Below are 17,547 nucleotides of genomic sequence, written 5' to 3' on the forward strand. Positions count from 1 at the left end.
TATCTTTAGATATAGTGGAATCAGTTATGGTATAGAGATATAGAGATCTATCATATGATCTGAGACAGAGGAAGCCAGTTCATTTCCAAATTTTTGAACTCCATGCAATTATTATTAAAATTAATTCATCTTCCTCACATAATCCAAAGACCAGTGGAGAATCTGAGAAGATTAACCAATTGTTATAAGCAAAATTTGTGATACTATATTTCATACCAGCAAGACATCTGGACTGATTTCATGCCTCTCGCTGAATTTATTTACAATAATGCAATCCACTCCTCATTGGTCTGTCCCGATTCCATGCAACTTATAGATTCTACCTATGGGTTTTACCAACAACCAGGCAAGAAAGCACAATCCCATGTGCCACAAACTTACTACACAAGAGGGAAGCAGCCCAAAGTCTATTAAAGGAACAGCTGGAATTGGCAAAGGCTATGTACAAAAAGAAAAGAAAAAGTAGATCCATGCAAACAAGACTTGCAGAAGAGGATTTGGGGTGGCTTTCTGCAAAATTTCTGACCTCCACAAAAAACCTTTCAAGAAACGAGACCTGAAATATAGTTCAGCACCTGGTTGTGTTTTCTATCAGGTCTACCTGGTAAGGCTGATAGCTTTATTGATTCTCTTCCATCCATTAATAACTTAGGAAGGAGGGAAGGCGCTGACAAAATCACACTTTGGCCTTCTCGAAAGCTATGTAATAAATTATTTATTCCAGCCGAAGAAGAAGAAAAGGTCAGAGAGATCCCTCAGGACTCATTCCGAATGGCCCTGTGTGAGGTTGCGAACCACCTCACTGCTCTAGCTTAGTTGCTGTAATCTCTTTAAGTGATGCGCAACAGGAATAGTGAATAAGACGTTGTAGTTCATGGAAGCCTCAAATAATCTCATGTTTGAAAACTTACACAAATGCCAACAACTGTTGACAGAATTTGATTATTCTCATTGCATGAATCATAATAATTACACATTCATTGTTTAGAAATTTACAATTAAACTTTGTTGAGTCCAAACAAACTATTTAATTTAGCTCAAGTGGGCTTGAGGCTTATTCATTGTCGGGTGTAGAGGGTAATCCTGATACAGTGCAAACTGAAAGACAATTCACTGTCATAATTATCACTAAGAACTCAAATAGAAGAAATTGAATACATCAACTATTTTTAATCAATAGGCGTAGGAACTCTGTGATTTAATACTCCACCCTCCTTTGAGTGAATATATATTTGTCTAGTACAGGTATCAGAAAACTACATCCTAGTTGCTACTGGGAAAATATCACTAGGCCAATCCTCCCAAACTGATACCCTTGACTCTGGTATGCAATGTGAAGACAGTGTTTTCCCCAAAAATAAGACTCTCAAAATAAGCGCTTGGCTTTATTTTGGGGAAGATCTTATTATTTTTCAGTTGCAGGAGGCAGCAATAGCAATAGCAATAGTTAGGCTTATATACCGCTTCCTAGGGCTTTCAGCCCTCTCTAAGCGGTTTACAGAGTCAGCATATATTGCCCCCAACAACAATCTGGGTCCTCATTTTACCCACCTCGGAAGGCGAGGCAGCAGGGCATAAAAAAAGTGCACAGCGAGCATGGTCACCTCATGGCTGCTGCTGCATGACAATATTTTCAGAGGGGGCTTATGCGCTTATTATGTGGGGAGGGCTTATTTTCGGGGAAACAGGGCATTCGTATATATACGCAGTATAGAAATTCTATGTGTTGCAATCTTTATTGGTGTCAGCTGGGAAAAAATTGCATGAGATTATATATATATATGTTATATTTGTGCTGATAAATTTTATATATATATATATATATGTCTTTAAATTGTGTGAAGCAGACAGCTATATTTACATGAATATACATAGATATTAATAGCCAGAAACAAAGATGGCTACATTACATGATATAGTATAATATCAATACATTGGAATATCTCTGCAGTTTCCTTTGCTATTTCTTCCCATAATAGATTTTGGGTTTTCTTTTACAATGACAGGTTTGTTTTTTTTTTTAAAAAAAGTTTGCTTGAAATTAATAATTCAGGCCATAATTATAAGCATCACCTGCCAAATCCAGAGTTAGCTAGGCAAGGCGGTTTACCTTTTACCACAGGGGTCAGGGAAGATGGAAAAGCCCATTTTGAGCAAGCAGCCATTTGAAGGATAAAAAGGAGCAATTAGTGGGGCCTCTGGCTGGCTGTGGCTCTTGGTTATTAACATCTTTCAGGTTTAGTAGGCATGTCTTGGTTGTAAAGAGAGTTTATTCCTATTAGCCTGAATACAGAACCATTTCCCATTTTCATTGATGTGGCAGAAAGTCTCAGATTTGAAACTGATAGGATGATATTATCTACTACCAACCTTTCCTAGTGCGATGGGAAAAGGGCAAAGCCTGAAAGAGAGGAAGGCACAATGAAGACAATGAAAAACCTCCTGCTAAGAATAAATAGGAGAGAAGCCTAAAAGTAACTCTTAAAATTTAGGAGGCTTTTCAGATAATATTTGATCGGTTAAAGGCTTGCTGAGTTTTAAGAGGCTACTTCATTTGTCTCTTCATCAAAACAAAGTCTGTGGCCATAAGGGTGGCATTTTCTGACACAGCTTTCCAGTCCACTCTCCACTTTTTTTATGCCCTGCTGCCTCTGAAATCTCATTTCTGTCAGTTAGATTTTCAAATCTGAATATATCTAGGTGAAGCCATTCCATAACAGAAAATATGAAACACAAATCTTACCTGCTGCTGATAATGTATTATTTTAAACTGGCATAAACCTTTGTGCCAGTGGTGGGCTGCCAATTTCGTTACTACTGGTTTGGGGGCGCCTACACACAGAAGCTTCTGTGCATGCACAGAATCAGTGACATGCAGTCAGGTGAGGCAAGAGAGGCCCAGCCTCACCGCTCTCGTCAGGAAAAGAAAATGTAAAAGGGAAAAGCCGAGTGCTGAGACGAGGCTAGCCAGCTGCTGCCTCTCCCTGAATGACTGCCTAACTGTCTAAAAAAGCCTCTAAAAAGCGCCCTCTGCTGTGAGGCAGGAGAACTGCATGCCTCATCTAGTCTGGCTTTTTAGGCGTTTTATGATCGCTCAAAGAAATCGGGGAAAGAAAGGAAGAGAGAAGAAAGAAAGAAAGAAAGAAAGAAAGAAAGAAAGAAAGAAAGAAAGAAAGAAAAGAAAACTTTCTCAGAGCTATGACAAAAGCAATGGCAAGTTAGATCTCTTGCCAAGAAAACTGTAGTTTGCCAGAAGGCACAAATTGGAAGAAAGACTGGTTTTTTTAAAAAAGAAAATAACAAAGATGGCAAAAAATGCATCTGAAAATAAGATTATTTATAATTTTGGATAACGTATTATATTGTCAAACTCAAAAGGCTTTTGATACTTAATTGTCATCGTCGTCATCATCATCATCATCATCATCATCTCTTTCTCTCTCTCCTCCCACCCCCCTTTGGAGGGACAGTCCTTCCTTGTGGAAAACACAAGGAACTCCTTGGCTCCTTGCTCCCCCCCAATCTCTTTTTTTGTTGTTGTTGGCCACTGGTGGTCACTGCATATGGTCCTTGGTGATATGTTCTTGCCCGCCACCCCTTCGAAATGCGCAAGGACGGGACAAAACGGTGCGGATCCCTTTATTAAAACCCCCTGTATTACAAAGGCATTTTAATAAAAAGATTGTGATGACGTCAGCGTCTCACAAGCCATAAACCTCACCGCACATCACTGCAAGGAGGTTATCTGGAGGGTCAGAAGTAAGTATGGAGTGAAGTTATTGCTGCTGGTGTGCCAGTCAACTATTTGGCAATAAATGGCGCAGGACAGCAATGGAGATAAATTAGGGTGACCAGACATCCCGCATTTGGTGGGACAGGCACGCCTTCTCATAATTTTTCCCGCGTCCCGGGCCATTCCCAAAAGATCCCGCTTAATTTTGGCGCCTTCTTCGACTCGCTCCCCCGCCCATCCGCTGCCGCTCGCATGGGCAGGGTAGCGTAGCGAGTGAGCGGGCGGATGGGCGGGGGAGCGAGCTCGCCTTTCTAGCCCCACTTCCGGACAAGCCGTGGGAAAGCCTCCGCGAAAAGAGCCACCTGGAATCGTCGCTTCTTCTCCGAACTCAGAGTAAGTGATGGGCGGGGCGAGTGAGCGGGAGAATGGTGGTGGGATCGCTGCCCACTGCACTGCTGCTGACTCGCCCCGGGCCAGGCGGGCTGGGAGGCTTTGGGCATCCGGGCAGGAAGAATGCGGAGGAAGGCAGAGCGGCGCTCGACGCGACTCTGCTACTTCTGCTGGAGGAGCCCCTATATAGGGAAGGCGGGTGGCGGGGCGGAGCAAGGGAGCGCAAGCGGCGGATCCCAGGCTCATATGCAGATGGAGCTCTCCAGGCACAGGAGCGCTGGAAAAGTGCTCCGCTCATGCACCCACCAGGACGGAGCACGTTCGCTCGCTCACTCCAGCCCTGCCTGCCGGCACGCTAAAGTCCCGGCATGACTTTGAAGGGCTGGCTTGCCTTCCACGTCGGCCCGTGCGGAAGGCAAGCCAGCCCTTCAAAGTCATGCCTGCAGTTTAGAACTCGGCCGCCATTCAGCGAAACCGCTGAATGGCGGCCGAGGGGCACGCTAAAGTGCCGGCATGACTTTGAAGGGCTGGCTTGCCTTCCACGTCGGCCCGCGTGGAAGGCAAGCCAGCCCTTCAAAGTCATGCCGGCAGTTTAGAACTCGGTCGCCATTCAGTGAAACATGGATCCCACCTCACACACCTCCTCTTTCAGAAAGAGCTTGGTGCACCTAGGATCCCCCACCTCACACACCTCCTCCCAGCTTCGGAGATGGTGGGATCTCCTGCTTTCTGAGCTTGGTGCAGCAAGGATCCCACTATCCTACTACTTTATTTTTCTTTATGTACATTGAGAGCATATTTACCAAAGACAAATTCCTCATGTGTCCAATCACACTTGGCTAATAAACCATTCTATTCTACTTTACTTTACTCTACTCATTTCTATTTCAATTCTAACAAGGAGTTTAGCTTCTCTCTCTTGAAAATGTAAGCTAGCATAAGGCATTATAATGAAAGCTAGCCTTAACTTTCAAACAGTTCATTTAGTGACCAAAGTTACAATGGCAATGAAAAAAGTGACTGATGATCATTTTCACACTTAGCGACCGTTGCACTATCCTCATGGTCACGTGATCAAAATTTTGATGTTTGGCAACAGATTCGTATTTATGATGGTTTCAGTGTCCTGGGGTCATTTTAATTGCCTTTTGTGACCTTTTGACAAAATATAAAATTTTTAATCAAGCCCCCCCCACCCCTGGTCAATGGTGTCCCTCTTTACCAATCTGAAAATCTGGTCACCTTAAGATAGGTCAGGGCAGACTGGTGGTGGTGTGGTTTGGCCACCTGGATCCTCCCCCTCCTCCTCCAAGTGAACTCTGGATATTTTATTTATTATTGATTTATTTTTTTAAAAATTGCATGGCCACTTGACCCTTGGTGACTCCGGGTGGCTTAGAAAAATAAAGTATGAAATACGCTGGGGATGCTACTGCACTGAATCCTATCAAGACAGAAGAGAATTGCAAACTTTTGTTTGGGGAAATGAGTTCTGTTTCAATGGTAGTTACAGCATTTGAGGGAAGAAATACTTCCTTCAACATAGTCATGATTCAGAACCGAAGTCACAGGGAATACCAGTGGCTCATCATCATGCGCTTTTTACCTCACTGCACAGAAACATTTTCAGAGCAGTTCTGGGTATTTCTTGGCACAGAGACTAAATTCGTAGAGTGAGTTATTTGCAAATATTATCTATCCCCACCCCCAGGGATGAGATTTGGATATTATGCTGTCATTGACTCATTTAAAATATTGATATTTTTGATAAATAATGATTTCATTAAAATTACTCATATTATGAGTTTGAATTTCTAAAGGGCAATTATCTATTGTGCATTATTTGTTCCAAATTGTTGGAAGCTGCCCTACATTTACAAATGTGGATATTTTAGGACTATTTCATATATCAAATGAATAAACCAACTGTGATATGAAAGCATTTATCAATATTTTAGTGTAAGACTATCAAAATATACGGTGTGCCTTAGCTCATGAATTTCGTAAGTACTAAGACAGATTTTAGAAATATGGTCAACTTTATTGCTATAATTGTGGTGTTGCTGTTAACAAATAACTTTTCTTTATTCTAGCTTTCAAATTTTAGACATTTCCTTAAGTTGTTTATGCTACTCATGGTCTTTTTCAACAATTCTAAGTAAAGATGAGAGTGAGAAAAGACTTTGTAATCTACACTTTTAAGATAATAGTGTAAAAATGAGACTAATAATAACAAATATTAGTAGATGTTGCTATATGTCACCTGATTAAGGAAAGCTAAAATTGATTGACCACTTATATTTAAATAACTGGATGACCAAACTTCGACCAAGTTCTATTTCAGCTTCTGGGGAAACTTCCAAATGAATCATTAGAATCTGAAAGTAAAAATCTGTTTACTTTCTGTAAAAAGAATCTGGTACAGAAAATTCAATTATTTTGTTCACGTTTTTCTGAGGCTAAGACCAAATTTTAGCTTTTATCATCCACCTCTCACCCTATGATACAGAGGCTGACGCTATGTGATTGGGCTTGAAAATTAATGAGCAGTTACAATCGGCCTCCCTTCTCCCCTTCCCTCCCTCAGCCTTGTCCCACAGAAGCCTCTCCTACGCTATCCCCTTCTCTCCCTCAGGCTCCTCTCCAAACTCCCAGTCCGCAGGCCAGATGAGTCACACGCTGGCCACACCCAAGTGGCAGTTTGAACAGAAATCTTTTCAGGTGGGGAGGGGGGAGTAGAACTCCTTAGCATCAAAGTGGGTTAATGATAATATAACAAATACTAATGATCTGATGGTCATTTTGAAAAATCCTTTCTAAGCGAGCACCTAGAAGCCAAGAGGAACATACATGCCACATTTCAAGTTTGTAGCTTTATGGTTTTGGAGATTTCGTGATCCGGCGTGAGTGGTTTTTGCTTTTATATATATAGATAAATACATGAACATACATGTTCCTGGGCACAAGCAATTATCTCAGGAACTCTGGGCAGCTGACAATTCTAAAACTATAAAACAAACAGTAGAAACATCTAAAAATAAATACATACAGCAGCCAGGCATGAAATGCTATTATTATCGCTACCGGTTCAGAACCGGGAGCGCACCAGGGGGTGCTTCTGCGCATGCACAGAGTGTCTCCCGACGCTGCCACTACTGGTTTGCCCGAACCGGGGTGAACCAGCAGAATACCACCTGCATACTAATAGTAAAGCGAAGAAATGGTGCCCTTAACACATAGAGACCCCAGGCTCAGTTCCACAGCCAAGTTTTAAACACACACAGATTTAAACAGGTGTTTCTAAAATACTTGAAAGTAAGTGGAATACTTTTATCAGCATACCATCACATGCAGAGTGGACCCCATAATACCATCAAAGCCAGAATGATTTCCTCTGTTTTCAATATCTACAAATGAAAAGGAAGTATATCTATATGAACATTTGTAAGATGCAGTTAAATTGATATATAGCGTAAGATAGTGAACTATTGCTCTAATGGAACACAATTCTAGTTTATTCGGTTCTCCAGGTCTGCTGTACAGATCAGTTGCTACAGAATGAAAAGAAAGATCTTTTCCCTTTCCTGTTCTTTCCCTCCCTTCTCTTACTTAAAAGGCAATTATTCGTTAAAAAGTAGTTATTAAAATGAACTTGTGGTTACACTTTTGCTCAGGCAGCAAGTATTTATGGCCCTCCAGGTATTACTATCCACCAAGTATCAGCATCTTCAATGCCACTGGTCAAGTGGCAATAAGAATGACCTGGAGAGCCTCACTGCTTAGTTCACACCAGGCTTGCTTTTACTTGCACCAGTACAATGGCTTAAATGTGTGGATCACTGTCATACGGAAGTGATAGTGTTCACTCATCTTTGAAAAGGAGGGGAAAAGGAAGAAATATTTTCAGACAAGATGCTTTGCAATTCTTAAAGCTAGGAGGAAACTGCAGCTTCAAATCAACTTGTATAAATTATTTGGCTTCGTTCTATACTAACTCACACCTCTGTAATTGTTTCCGAAGTTTTTGTAACTTTATTCAACTTCTAGTATACTGGTAGTCCTTGACTTAGAACCGTGATTGAGCCCAACATTTCTGTTGTTTAGTGAGACGTTTGTTAAGTGAGGTTTGCCCTATTTTATGACATTTTTGCCACAGTTGTTAAGTGAATCACTGAAGTTGTTAAGTTAGCCATCCAGTTGTTAAGTGAATTTGGCTTTCTGACTTTGCTTGTCAGAAAATTGGGGAAAGTGATCACATGACCCCAGGACACAGCAACCACCGTCAATATGAACCAGTTGCCAAGCCTCTGAATTTTGATCACATGATCAGGGGGATGCCACAAAGGTTGTAACTGTGAAAAATGGTCGTAAGTCATTTTATCCAGTGCTATTGTAACTTTGAACGGTCATTAAGTGAACTGTTGTAAATTGAAGACTACCTGTAGTAATGAGAGGAGATGTTCTGAATTGCCATAGCTTTTCATCATGTTTATTCTAATAAATACAATTTCATATACAAGGTCGTCCTTTTGACCATAACTGAGCCTGGAATTATGTTTGTAAATAACATAATTGTGATTGTGATTATATGTTGAGGAATTATATGACTGGATCCAATTTTTAAGGCATTTTTATAGCAGTGATTAAGTGAATGCTGAAGTCATTAAGCAAATCCATTTCATCAAATGATCGCTTTTTGCCAGAAACTGAAAGCAAATCCCAGAAACTGGCAAAAATGTCAAAAATTAGGTGTCCATGGGATGCTACAAAAAGCTGGGAAGGTGATCTGGTTGCCAGGTGACCAAGATGTGATCACATGACCATGGGAGGGCGCTTGTGCCGCCATCATGACTTTGAAGTTGAGTCATACGTAGGTTGGGGGACGTCTGCCATCACTTTGAACGGTTGCTAAGCAACCAGTCACACGTGTATTCATTTTTGTTAAGAAATTATACATATGCTGAGTATTTGATGTACTTGTTGAATAATCTTGACATACCTCTCCCAAAGCACAAATACAATCCATTTTTTTAAATGTTCTTATTGTATTCATTGGTGAGTTGAAGAATTTTTTCCCCTATGCACTATAAAAAGCAAGTATATTGCAGGGTGATGGACCTGTTTTTGTCCACCTCTCCCCCCCCCACCCCCCAATATTCTTCTTTTCTTATCACATTCTGTCCTTTTCAGGCTCAAGAAGAACTTTAAGAGATTTTGTATTTAATCTTCGGTAAAATAATTTGCACTGATATTGCTCACAAGTTCTCCTTCTGGTACTAATCAGTGCATTCTTATCTTGATTTATAATAGCTAAGAATTTGGTTAAGGCCTTCATATCCGAGTGATCAATATCTTATTAAATTGTGAGAAGATGAATCCATATCCAAATACAAATAGATAAAAAATGAGTGTCATCTCTTTTGTTAAAAAAAGAGTTATAAGTGAGAGAACTTTTCAGTAAGTTTCAGCATATCTGAATTACAGTAATTCAAGTTCTACAGAAAACTCTACATCTGGGCTGCTGTCCCTAGATTTTGCAGCATAGTATTTGGGGATGTGTTTATATATATATATAAATGGGTTGGTAAATATTTGAGGAAAATATTTGTAATGGTCCTAAGACCATGATAGACTAAATCTCTTTTATGGACCCCACACAAAAAACATCATGTAATCATAAAGTAAATGCTACTATTGGAAAAGGCAGTACTTATTGTCATGATTCCACATATATTTGATTGGTTTAGTTATAAACTTTAAACTATTGTTGATAACATATGGGCATGTTTTCACATATTTGTGTTGTAAATATAAATATTTATATAGGCAGTGAACTGCAAGATCCAATTTAATTGTTTAAAACACCTGCCAACTACATTTTTCACCCATTACCTCCAGGAAAATGTTATTCTTTTGCATAGAATACATTGGGACTAGATTTAGTAGTAGAATAATTAATTTCAATGGCTCTGTCCTAAATATGTCTAAAATCTGGATCTAATCCAACAAAATTTGTGTTTATGGTATAGGATTTTTTTTAAATCCATTGTGTTAATTTCTCCTCCATCTGTTGTATTAAACAAAATAGGATTTGGCTATTTAAACAATCCTTACAAGTAAAATGGTGCAAAAAATGTATTTATAGTAAAACTGGAAATTAGAGAGGAAGTGTATCGAACAGTTTACAAATTACTCTAGACTACAATTGTAAATAATTTGTAAGAAATATACTTCCTATGACTGATACTAATACCACACTGATAGAGCAGATATAGTCAATGATTAAAAAAACATAGACTTGAAAATGGTCAATTTATTTATTTCTAGTTTAAAATAATACTGTTTTAGGGCTTATAACTGCTATATGCAAAAAATATAATTGACAATTTGTGACTGTTCATAGTATTGTAGAAAAAGTTCCAATTCCAGCCATTTTTTCCTTTCCTTTTTTCCCCATTTCCTTTATCTTTTCTTTTTCTTGTATGCAGAAGACCATCAAATGAATTGTCACAATACTCGAATGCAAGATTCAGAAAAAGACGATAACAATAATGATGAATACGATAATTATGATGAACTGGTAGCCAAGTCATTGTTAAATCTTGGCAAAATTGCGGAGGATGCCGCCTACAGAGCCAGGACAGAATCAGAAATGAATAGCAATACGTCTAATAGCTTGGAAGATGATAGTGACAAAAACGAAAATCTTGGCCGGAAGAACGAGCTGAGTTTAGACTTAGACAGCGACGTTGTTAGGGAAACTGTGGACTCACTGAAACTGTTAGCACAAGGACACGGCGTTGTGCTTTCAGAAAACGTCAACGATAGAAATTATGCAGACCTGTCTCAGCAAGAAAATAGAAATATGAACTATGCGATGCTAGGGAAGACTGCAAACAACGGCCTTCCTGAGAAAATGGTGGAAGAGAGTGATGAGGAGGTCTGTCTCAGCAGCTTGGAATGCTTGAGGAATCAATGTTTTGATTTGGCCCGCAAACTCAGTGAGACAAACCCACAGGAAAGAAATCAACAGCAAAACATGAATTCTCGTCAACATGTCCGGCAGGAAGATGATTTCCAAGGAAGGACACCTGATAGGAATTATTCTGATATGATGAATTTAATGAGGCTTGAAGAACAGTTGAGCCCGAGATCTAGAACTTTTTCTAGTTGTGCGAAAGAGGATGGGTGTCACGAAAGAGACGATGACACCACTTCTATTACCTCAGATAGATCTGAAGAGGTGTTCGATATGACAAAAGGGAACTTAACGCTACTCGAGAAAGCGATTGCTTTAGAAACGGAAAGAGCAAAAGCCATGAGGGAAAAAATGGCAATGGAAGCCGGGCGGAGGGATAATATGAGATCCTATGAAGAACATTCTCCAAGGCAGCTTTCTGGAGATGAGAGGAAATCCAAATCCAGTGATGGTCATATCAAAAAGCCATATTATGGTAAAGGTAATATTTCTATCTAAAGTATGCGGTCTAATGATAAAATAGAGATAAATCTTAATGTATAATGGTGTTGTTCAAAGTTTTAACAAATCTTTATAAAATCCAAACTAATATTATTTTTGTTTCTGTAAAAAAAGTACAATTTCAAGAGAGAAAAAAAGAAAACAAAAATTACTGAAAAAGTAAGCAATGATTATCCTGAAATGCAGACCAGAAATAGAAGAGCAGGGAGATCTTGGGGGTGGAGTTAAATGTGTCATCAGCTTAGAGTTCTTACGTTGCCACAAATGATCCAAGTCCAACTCCCCTTGAATTTTTTTAACCCTTATCTATCGCCAATTTAGTGCTGACATCTAGTTAACTAGATTCTTGTGTACAGGCTTGAATAAATGTCCCTGAGTTAGTTGACTAGATTAATATCAGGTGCAAAGCATCAGGACCATATATTAAGTTGCAGCACAGAAGATTTATTCAAGCCCGTATGCAGAAATCTAGGCAACTAGCGGTCAGCACTAAATTGGCACTAGATAAATGCCAAAGAAATTCAAGGGGGGGCTGGATTTGGATTATTTGTGGCAATGTGAGAACTCTAAATTGATGACACTTTTAATTCGCCCCTCCCCCCGTTTTGCCTGCTCTTCTCCTACATCGTATCAGTCTATCCCATGAAAACAAAGAGGTGTGGAAATACCTTGTATGAATTCACTTACATGTTGAGGTTGGGTGCAGGACAATCAAATCAGCCAGCTGTAAAATATCAAGTATTTATAGACTTGACTATGGGGGACATCCTGGTTTATAAAATGATCATCAAATGGTAGTTATTAACACTTTCCTGCATAAAATATGGCATTTCTTGATAGAAATTGAACTGATAACATAAGATAGAAGCAATAACTGCACATTAATTATCTTAAATAGTAAGATAATGAAAACCATTTGCCACGGAAGACACGCTGTGTCCTGGTCTGCGATCAATAGCAATTTCTTATAGACATTCCACCTCACTAGTTTCATGCATTCATGGAAATAGTTAAATTACTACCTCTAGAAATAATTATGACACAACATGCAAGAAAAAATCTAAGCATAATTACTATAAAGATTTTTATTCATTTGTATATAGTATATAAATATAAATATTTTTTCTGAATCCACATTCTTACAAAGTGTTTAATATTCCCAAGAGCTGCAGAGTACTTTTGATTTCCATTAACTTTAATAAAAATTGGAAGAAACAACATTATTAGAGGGATGTGTGATCAATACAGATGGATATAGATGATATTATATTGTTCAAAGCATAATATTAAACTGTTTCGATAAGGCTTTTATATTATAAATAATAGAATTGTGACATAGATGATAAGATTAAAACATTTTATAAATTCTGCAACATGTTTTCCTTAAGTAAAGTTTATAAGACAAAAACAGGATTTAAAGACATATGAATTTATAATTTATACAGTATTACATTGTACAGTATTGAAGTTACCTATCTTTGAACCAATTCTGATTGTATATTTTCTGTACATGCAATTACTCTTGAGCACATACTTGCATTAGTAAACACAATGTACTGCACTGAAATTTTGAATAAAGGCAGCTTCATCTTGCATGGTTTTAAAAAGTATTCATAACAATTAACTAAGTTATGGGAACTGCTGCCAATTTGATTCATATACATGTATCTGTCTTTGTAAATTCTGAAGGTCACCAGAACTTTCCTGTTGGCACATCTGGGAAAACCCGAATCTAAAACCTTCCCGGTTTTCCCCACCCAGTTGAAAGTTCAAGATCCTGCCCCCATACCCATAAGTCCATCCCATGGTCCAATCTTCCACTGCCATGCTGGCAGTTCCATCCATCCAGTTCTGGTCAGGTGCAGAAGACGCAGAGACAAAGGATGACCTTGGCTTTCTAGAAAGGGATTTTATTTTGGCTACATAGCATTTACTCCGTACAACCCCCCCTCCCATTTTCCCACAATAGAAAAGGCATAGTAGAATAATAGAAAGTGTGGCAGGCCAAAGATCCAAAAGGAATACGGCTACAGGCCTGACACATTAATTATTTGGATAAAATAAGGTCTAGTTAAGTTTTATTTTTTATTTAAAGTTTTATAAACTATGAGTTTTATGTACATTTTTTTAAAAAGTATCTTGATTCAAAATAGCTTTACCAATTTTAAAGAGTTTCTAAAGAAAAATAATTAATGAGGTCAAAAGCAGTATCTTGCTCTGAAATGGGAACAGTAGGCAAATTTAAAATCACATTTGATGGAAAAGATACAGCTACTTTAAAAAGCTGCGAAGAGGTACTGTCAAGCACTTGTTTGGCTTTTGAACCAGAAGCATTGCATTATCCTTTAGCATTCCCTTTTTTTCCTCCTAGATTTAAAAATAAAGTATGAAAGTTATGTCCCAGTGTCAATCACCATCAAGTATATATAAACCCTAAATCTGAAATCAAAAACTCTTGGATAAGATGATGATAGGAATATCAGCATAGACATTTACACTTCAGTCTTAAAATACCTGAAGCATCTAAAGGAGAGCACAATAATTATTTTCAAAACAACCAAGGTATTTCCCTTACTCAATGTTTGGAGCAGAAAAATGCCCTGGAAATGAAGTTCCATATAGGTCATATAAAAACATTTTTCTTCTGCATTTGTGGCTGGCTTATTAAATTAGTGTTCACTGTTGTTCAAATAACCTATGAGTTTGATCTGAACTATAAGAATCTTATTCTAGGTATTTCAGCTCATTAACTGATACTGTGTCAATAGTATTGATGGATGTTTATGCATTTATTTCCAGTATTAATTGTCTAAAGATTTACATTATTTATGCTATATGTTTTTTGTTAATTATTATCCTTCTTGTTGCCCTGGAATACTGTTACATGAAATAGCATGACCACAATATAAAATTAATATTGACCGGCTTTATTAATTTATTTTTAGACATGTCTCAAATACTGTATGTCTCAAAGAGCTATTTGTAAGACTTACATAAAATTTGTGGTATACAAATGCCTTGGAGTATGTAGCAGGGAGTAAACCTGGAGCTACACACCAGTGGTATTTTATTCTCAACTTCTATAGACTTGTGGTTAGTGATTAGCCTCAGCTTATTACTATTAAAAGTCACTAGAACACTTCTTCATTTGTTTAGGGGAATATTATTAATTATTCTGAGATGTATTATTTATATTACATGGTCCAAAGAGAACATAGATATTTGGTCTATTCGTAAGAATTCCTGTTTTATTAAAAATATTGCTAAAATATTTCTTTTGAAACATCCTACACGATTTCTCCCACACAATTTGTGATCAAAGCAACTTTCCTATCACGTCTTATGGGCTGCCAGCTGTTTGTTCATCTGCTTACTTTTTGCAGGTTTATTGATCTCCTAATAATGTGACTGAATATTTAATTAATATACTGTATTTTGTTAGACGGTTTTTGTCAGGCTTCTTTGGCTGACAAGGCATACGATTGCGAAAATATATTTCCCAAGACGTGAAGGCTCAGATAATTAGGTTTCCTTAGAGAACTTATGAAGTCATTACAAAATATTCCACCGACTGCTAGGTATCAAATGTGAGCTTATAACAACCAGTGTGCAAATTTCTTGCATCTCCTTTGATGAGAGGCAGAATTTCCATCTGTTCCTGATTTTGATAAATGTCCTGATCTACTATCAGGTTTTTTACTTTTAGATGGGAACTTTCATGGAGCGGAAGCACAAAGAGTGTATAAAACCGCATGATGGCTGTTTGAATTTATATGTGCACTAAGTGGTCCCAGGTCATGGTTAGCCACAGAGATCATGGATAAAAATGAACAGTTTAGTGTAGAACATGACCTTATTTCAACTCTGTGAGCTCACAATAAAATAATACGTGACTATAAAACAAAGATGATAAGTTCTGCTCTCGCTGTACAATACATTGGCCTTGTATAGTGTGTTAGTCTGCAACACAGGAATAATTAGAAATGATCCACTTGTGAATTATAATTTCTTGCTTTAATCTGTGTTTAAATATAAAAAGCAAAGGTCTTAAATTTGACAAAGATGTAAGCTGTCATGCCGATAATGTTTAATTTGAACTGAGATTTAGGATATGGGAAAAAATGAGATTTAAAAAAACTTTTAAACACTCTAATGTTAATCTACAGCAAGTAAAATCAACCCAGTCAGAAAATGTTGGTAACTTTTTTTTTTCATTTGCTGTAAGTAGGATAAATTTATTCAATGATCAAAGTTGACTTTTTAATTTGAATTTGAACCCTTTGTGCATTTGAATCCTATGTGCCATATTGCATGTATCTGTTTGAAAGCTGGCTACATATTAATCAAAATATTAGCGTTTCTGTACAAAACTAAAATTCAGAATGTATTACTTCTAAGTAGTTATCTTGAAATAATTTCCTTTATCCACTGAATTATTTCAGAGGTGCTTACAATTGTCTAAAATTGGTGCAAAAGCATGTTTTGAAAATGAAAAGTGTGAATTTGACAAATGTGTAAATCATCAGGGAAATGGGATGGTTGCATATGCACCATAATTTTGTGAAATGCACCTGAAATAATAATCCTGTTATCTACTCAATATTTTATCAAAGAACGAAACCTTGATTTATTTACCTTGTTAGGATTCTTAGTTCTCTTTCAGTTGACTTCAGCCTCTGATTTGCATGGATATAATCATAGGATTTAAAAAAGGAGTTGAAATACGTATCATTTATTTATTTTTGTAATTTGCGTTGGGGAGATTATTTCTTTTATCCATGCACACTAGCACTTATTCTTCTGTGCTAAAGTGCTTATCAGGGAAGAAGATTAGAAGAGTTCAGGATTTCCTTTTGAGGAGATTCAGAACCTCCTTCTTTCCCTTTTCTATCACTTGTTTTAAAACTGTGACTTAAGAATTCAAAGCAAAGTTCATTTTCCAGGCATTTGAAAATATCACAAGTCTTATAACTGCACTGAAGCTGATATAAAGCAGGAGGATGGAGGGGAGCGAAATGGACCATTTCAAGGAATCGAGACTTACAATCATCATGGTCCTTCTCCCCTCACCCTCAACCCCCCCCCCCAAAAAAACCCCCAAAGAATTACATTATTTGTTCTTATTCTTCTGCTCTGTTTTCTTGAATATACATACAAATCAGAAATTGAATTTAACTGTTTGAATATTTTTCCCCCTTGGATAACTGATTGTGTAAAAAGATTGATGAGCAATATTTTAGTAAAAAGGAAAAAAAAAAAGCATGAAATAATGGCATTGGAATTGCATTTCAAAATCCAGAAAAAAAATCTGCACTAATCCTGTTGATTTCCGGGCAGGAAATATTTCTTAGAATAGTTTTTCTGAGAATCTCATTAATTAAATCAACAAAAAAAAATGTTTAAATGTCATGTATTCAAACATCATAAGTAAGTGACTATTGGGCCAAATTAAAACAAAATATTAACTGTTTTAACCTCTACTAATTAATCATTGGAAAGAAACACCCTTTTGTTTAAGTTCTAATATTCTTTAACAGTGTTTTGATAAGCCAACAAGTCTTAAAAATGCCACTACAAGAATAACTTGCAACCTTTGGGGGGGGGTCCCCTCTCATGGGATCTCCATACTTCTCCCACCATCAATTTATTAACATCAAAATGTGAGTGCTAAAAATGAGAGCAAAGCGCAGCCTCCACGAATGTTCTGCAGAAGTCTCTTAAATGGCCAGGGTGGCTTTGCTGGAAGAGAGTCACCACGTAGGACCCTCCGTGTGTGAGGATGGTTGCAATTGTCATAGCTCCTGGTTGAAAAGAAGAAGCAGGACAGACATAACGTTGTTCAAAGAGAGCCTGCCTTCTTTTCTTCCTGCCTTCTTTAAGAACATTTTCCAGAGAGTTACTGATTTCATTAACTGAACCTACGTCCATTTGGAAATCTGAAAAA

General features: G+C 37.7%; 1 protein-coding gene across 9 annotated transcripts in view; it reads left to right on the forward strand.

Moving 5' to 3' along the window:
* MYT1L (myelin transcription factor 1 like) overlaps positions 1 to 17,547 on the forward strand; it is a 105,601-nt gene that overhangs the window by 31,583 nt on the left and 56,471 nt on the right. For 6 of the 9 annotated variants that reach the window (XR_015695202.1, XM_087702780.1, XM_087702781.1 and 3 more), the window contains one exon: positions 10,612 to 11,583. Coding sequence is in view for 8 of the 9 variants with exons in the window: in XM_087702780.1 (XP_087558906.1) it covers positions 10,612 to 11,583 (972 nt within the window). In the remaining variant the exon portion in view is untranslated. The remainder of the gene's footprint in view (positions 1 to 10,611; positions 11,584 to 17,547) is intronic. The other 3 variants (XM_087702774.1, XM_087702779.1, XM_087702776.1) reach the window with 1 other exon arrangement.

The sequence above is a fragment of the Thamnophis sirtalis genome, unplaced genomic scaffold, assembly GCF_051295495.1.
Source record: "Thamnophis sirtalis isolate CommonGarterSnake01/CBP01778 unplaced genomic scaffold, rThaSir2_p1.2 scaffold_16, whole genome shotgun sequence".
Classification (NCBI taxonomy): Eukaryota; Metazoa; Chordata; class Lepidosauria; order Squamata; family Natricidae; genus Thamnophis; species Thamnophis sirtalis.